The following is a 5,134-nucleotide window of genomic DNA, read 5'->3' as shown; positions in this document are numbered from 1 at the left end:
TGTTGACGCAAGTCCACATCAGTGACTGGTTGCGTGAGATGCTCGTAGTATCGGTTCAGACAGAGGTAATTTGAGCAGGTGTTTAATTCCCTTCTTTTGTCGAGATAGTAATCTCGTGCTTCTTCGAAGTTGAAGATGTGAGCGAAGGCCACGTAAGCTAGGCGAGTATCCGCCACTGTTTCTGATTCGTCTGAGAGGACTGTGAACAGGTTTATAGCAAGTGGAAAGAGAGTTCTTGGAATAATTGTACTAGTTCTATCTCGACGAGATGGTCGAGCGCGTAATCTAGTATATACGGGTCGAGGATTCGTTCCTCGTCGTAGTCTATGTATTCAAAAACTATATACTCGTCCAGCTTGTCTAATCGAAGGGGCCGTTGACCCAAACTGCACGAAGTGATTTAAAAACTTGGACTCGGTTACGCCGTAGTCCTTTGAACGAGATCCCTCCGATCTGCTTCAATCCTGAGTCCCAGCGGTTCCACTCCTCAATGCTAATGACACGAGATACGTCCTTGAGGGTGCGATCGAGGTGGGCGAGGCGGTCGCGGAGTTTGAAGGCAGCGCTGATGTTGTCAGTTAGAACGTCGGGACAGTCGAGCGTTTCGAGGACGTTGAAGCGCTTGAGGGTGGCCGCAAATTTCGGCGCGAAGATGCGAGCGAGGTCGGCGGCTGAGTAGCAGGAGAAGTTGATGGTGATGGGCTTCGGGGCGATGGGTGTGTAGGTAGGGGCAGCGGCAAGGCGATCCGCCAGAGGTCGGCTGGAAGAGGCGCTGGCGTGCGCGTTTCGCCTAGCGTTAGCTTGATTGCGTTGCGCTTGGAAGTGCTGGCGATCGTCGTGCGCTGCGAGTTTGGCTTGCTCGACGGCGTCCCAGTCGATAGTCGGGAGCGCGGTGGAAGGTGGCGGGAGTGTGGAGACGTGCCTGACGACGGCTCTGAGTTCGGTGGTGGTGTACTGATGTGGGGCGCCTGCTTCGCGTTCTCGACTGAGTTGGTCGAATACGGCTTCGGGCAGCGCGCGTTGGAGGCGTGGGTGACGCTCGTCCGCGAGGCGTTTGAAAGCGCGGGGGCGGTCGGGCAAATCCTTTGGCACTGGTTTTATGCAGGGATTAGCGCTACGCGCGTACGTCTGCCACCAATCGCCGAAGAGACTTACTCTTCAAACGGTAGGAATAAACTTTTTTAAAACTGTGCACGGGGCACTGGATGGGGGGGTAGTAGTCCGGGTGCACGAAGATCTCAACCTAATGATGTGGACTTGCGTCAACACACCACGAGGGATACTCGGTGGATCTAATCAAAAGGCGGCGCCGACGAGGTCTGGTGACTGTGCGTTAGCTTGTTCAGCTAGCCCAAATAACCAAGTTGTATTAGTGACTGTGTTACGATACAAACAAAGGCTTATCTAGCCCAAATAACCAAGAGGTTGAGATGGGGCTAGGTAGCGACAAAGGGGTCCCTTTTATACTACTCAGGCTGCGCACGGACCAGGCGTTACATAAGCGACTGTGCTACGGCGGCTGCTGGCATTTTTAGGGGACTTTGGTGGAGAAGCGAGGGCCGGTGTGTCATACCTGATGACGTTGTCGGGCCGACGGGGATAGGATGTCCGTTGCCGATCAGACTCAGAGATAGACGGAGGCTGGTGTGTCATGGCGTATGACGTTGTTGGGCCAACGGGAATCAGATGTCCGTTGGAGATCGGAGTGCGGCTGTTACTGAGGAAGCGTGATGCTGCGGTGAGGCGGCGGCGATACAGGCGCGTCTGATGCGCTGATGCGTGCCCGTCGGTGATGCGTTCTCAAGGTGTTAGCGCGCGGCTAGGACTTGTAAACTGGCGCCAATGCGCCAACGACATTTGGAGGGTCGTATAAACGTGGAATAAATCGGAGAAAATGGAAATAAAATAGGAGGCCGGGGCTACGCCCACAACAAGCACCACCTCTCTTTCGTATCTCATCAGCAACCATTGAACAGGACAACGAAATAACCAGAGATTACGTAGCCGCATGGATACCTGACTCTGGTAAAATTCACACCATTCCGGTCACAACTATGGTTGCACAAGCAATACTAGGGCTCTCCATTCAAATGAAGATCGACCCGGCAATGACATTCGCACAAGAAGCTGAAGTGCAGAGACCGGAGACGACAATCCCTGATTATCTCGGATCTTACTTGTTGGTATTTGAGAAGAAAGCTGCAGAAAGGTTTCCCAAAGAAAGGTCTTACGACCATGCCATCGATCTCAAACCGGAATTTGCCCCTAAGGATTGCAAGGTCTACCCGCTATCCCCGTTAGAAGAATCAAAGATGAACAACTTCATTGATGAAAACCTACAGAAAGGATACATCCATCTGTCCAAATCGCCTATGGCCTCTCTCCTCTTCTTCGTTAGAAAGAAAGACGGAGACCTATGCCCTTGTCAAAACTACCACTATCTTAATGAAGGAACCATCAAGAACTCCTATCCTTTACCACTGATATCCGACCTCGTCGATCGAATTAAAGGTTGGAAATGCTTCACCAAGATGGATCTCTGGTCAAGATACAACAACATCAGAATAAAAGAAGGAGACCAATGGAAAGCGGCATTGAAGACGAGTCAAGGACTCTTCGAACCCACAGTCATGTTCTTCAGACTGTGCAACTCTCCGGCAACCTTCCAAGCCATGATCACTGAAGGATGGATCCAGATCTACATGGACGACATTCTGATAGGCAGAACGGACTCAGCAGATATCCAGCGCAAAACAATCCGAGTCGTCCAACGACTCCAAAAGAATGACTTATACCTCAAACCGGAGAAATGTGTCTTTGACGTCAAGAAAGTAGAATTCCTAGGCATGATCATTTTGCACAACAAGATCGAAATGGACCTGGTAAAAGTCAACGGAGTGCTACATTGGCTGACTCCCATCATGGTCAAACAAGTACGATGATTCCTAGGCTTTGGAAATTTCTACAGAAGGTTCATAGATCACTACTCCGACATTGTATGACCATTGGTAGATCTTACCAAGAAAGAAGCGCCATTTATCTGGACCCCGGCATGTCAGAAAGCTTTCGACGAGTTCAAGCAGTGATTCACCACGGCCCCTGTCCTACTAATGCCAGACCAAACCAAGTCGTTTGTTCTGGAATGTGACGCATCGCTAGTTGTGACTGCAGCAGTACTCCGCCAACAAGACATTAATGGCAACTGGCACCCAATCGCCTATCTCTCCCAATCCCTTCTACCAGCCGAACAAAACTACGAGATCTATGACCGCGAACTTCTTGCCATTGTCAGGGCATTGGAAACATGGTGACATTATCTCCTTGGAACACAATTTTCACTCTGGATACTGACCGATCACAAGAACTTGACATACTTCCGCGCAGTCCGACGGCTCAACCAGAGACAAGCAAGATGGCAGTTGTTTCTCTCCCAGTTCGACTTCACACTTCATCATTGCCCGGGTTCGCAACTCGTACAAGCAGACGCTCTCACCCGAAATTCCGGACCCTCACACTCAGCAGATGGCAACGTTGATCGAATCCTCCTACCAGACACACTTTTTGTGGAAACGAACATTCGCTCGCTGCACATCACTCAATCTCTACTGACGCAATTGGATGACCCACAACACTTCACTACGGCAAATACCGACAATGTGTTACTAGATCGCATCAGAAGGACAGGACGAACAGATGACTATGCAAACTCCATCCGTACGGCAATGCAAAATAACGCGATTCTATTTCCCGCACGAACCATGGATGATTGGACGGAAAATAATGGTGTCCTATACTACCAATCCCGGTGCTATGTACCATCTGACCTTGCACTTCGCTAAGAAGTTACAATGCTCTACCATGATACTCTGGTATCTGGACACTTCGGACAGTTCAAAACAGCGGAATTACTGACATGCAACTTCTTCTGGCCAGGGATACGTTTGTTTGTGTCCAGTTGCGTCCAAGGATGTGCGGCATGCCAGCAAATGAAGGTCAACACACATCCAACCACTCCACCACTGCAACCGATATGGGCAACCCACCGGTCCAGGCCTTTTGCATTTATCACTTGCGACTTCATCACTGCACTACCACTCTCACATAGCTTTATATCCTTGATGGTCATGGTCAACCACGATTCTACGAAGGGGGTAATTATAATTCCCTGCACGGAAAGGACGGATGTGATAATGATGGCAACATTCTATCACAACTACATTATCTGAAGATTTGGAATGCCAGACAAGTTCCTTTCTGACCAAGGACCCCAATTTGACTCCCTCGTCTTGAAAGAACTATGGAAGCTAACTGGCGTAGAAGAATGAATGAGCACAGCGTATCATCCACAGACTGATGGGGAAACTGAACGCATGAATAGGGAAATTGAGGCATATTTCCGGATATTCTGTTCTATCCATCCCCACGACTAGGCCGACTACATTCCCAATCTTGAATTCACATTAAACAATCGAGAACATTCTGTGACGAAGCACTCTCCATTCTTTCTCATGTTCGGCTCACACCCTAAGGCACTCCCAATGAACTTCACACGATCAAAGGTTCTGTCAATTCAAGAGTGGCTTTGAATAAGGCAGAAAGCCCACAAAGAAGCAGGAGCAGCCTTAGACTATGCCACGGCTCAAATGGCAGGAAGACTACACCGGAAATTCACCCCATTCACCAAAGAACAGAAGGTATGGCTGGAGATGACTCACTACGAAGACAGCTACCCCTTCAAGAAGATGGCACCCAAGAGGCATGGACCATTTAGGGTGCAGAAGGTTCTTTTGAACCTAGTATACAAACTAGCCCTTCCAGGCACTATGAAGATCCATCCTGTGGTATATGCCTCGCTGCTCACGCCATACCACGAGACACCACAGCATGGGAAGAACTTCCTAGAACCACTACTGGAGATCGTCGACGGACACAATAAATACAAGATAGAAGCAATTCTCACACACCGGCCCTGGTACGGACATCGCCAGTATTTAGTCAAGTGGAATCCACGGCCAAGAATTCATGGGAACCAGAAGGCAACCTGAAAAACGCAGTGGAAATCCTGAAGAGGTATAAAGAGGTCAAAGGAATTGTCCCAACCACTCAGCAACCAACTCCCAAGTTGACTACTACA

General features: G+C 49.5%; 1 protein-coding gene across 1 annotated transcript; it reads right to left on the bottom strand.

Annotated features, from left to right (window-relative positions):
* Positions 1 to 360: 360 nt before the first annotated feature.
* Positions 361 to 1,653, bottom strand: PHACADRAFT_201664 (uncharacterized protein; the record flags this gene model as incomplete). Its single annotated transcript, XM_007401959.1, has 2 exons — positions 361 to 1,091; positions 1,488 to 1,653. 2 exons carry the CDS (start codon positions 1,651 to 1,653, stop codon positions 361 to 363), a joined length of 897 nt encoding a protein of 298 aa, XP_007402021.1.
* Positions 1,654 to 5,134: the final 3,481 nt, after the last annotated feature.

The sequence above is a fragment of the Phanerochaete carnosa genome, assembly GCF_000300595.1.
Source record: "Phanerochaete carnosa HHB-10118-sp unplaced genomic scaffold PHACAscaffold_14, whole genome shotgun sequence".
Classification (NCBI taxonomy): Eukaryota; Fungi; Basidiomycota; class Agaricomycetes; order Polyporales; family Phanerochaetaceae; genus Phanerochaete; species Phanerochaete carnosa.
The sequence above is the reverse complement of the archived record's forward strand: the minus strand, read 5'-3'. Positions and strand labels throughout refer to the sequence as shown.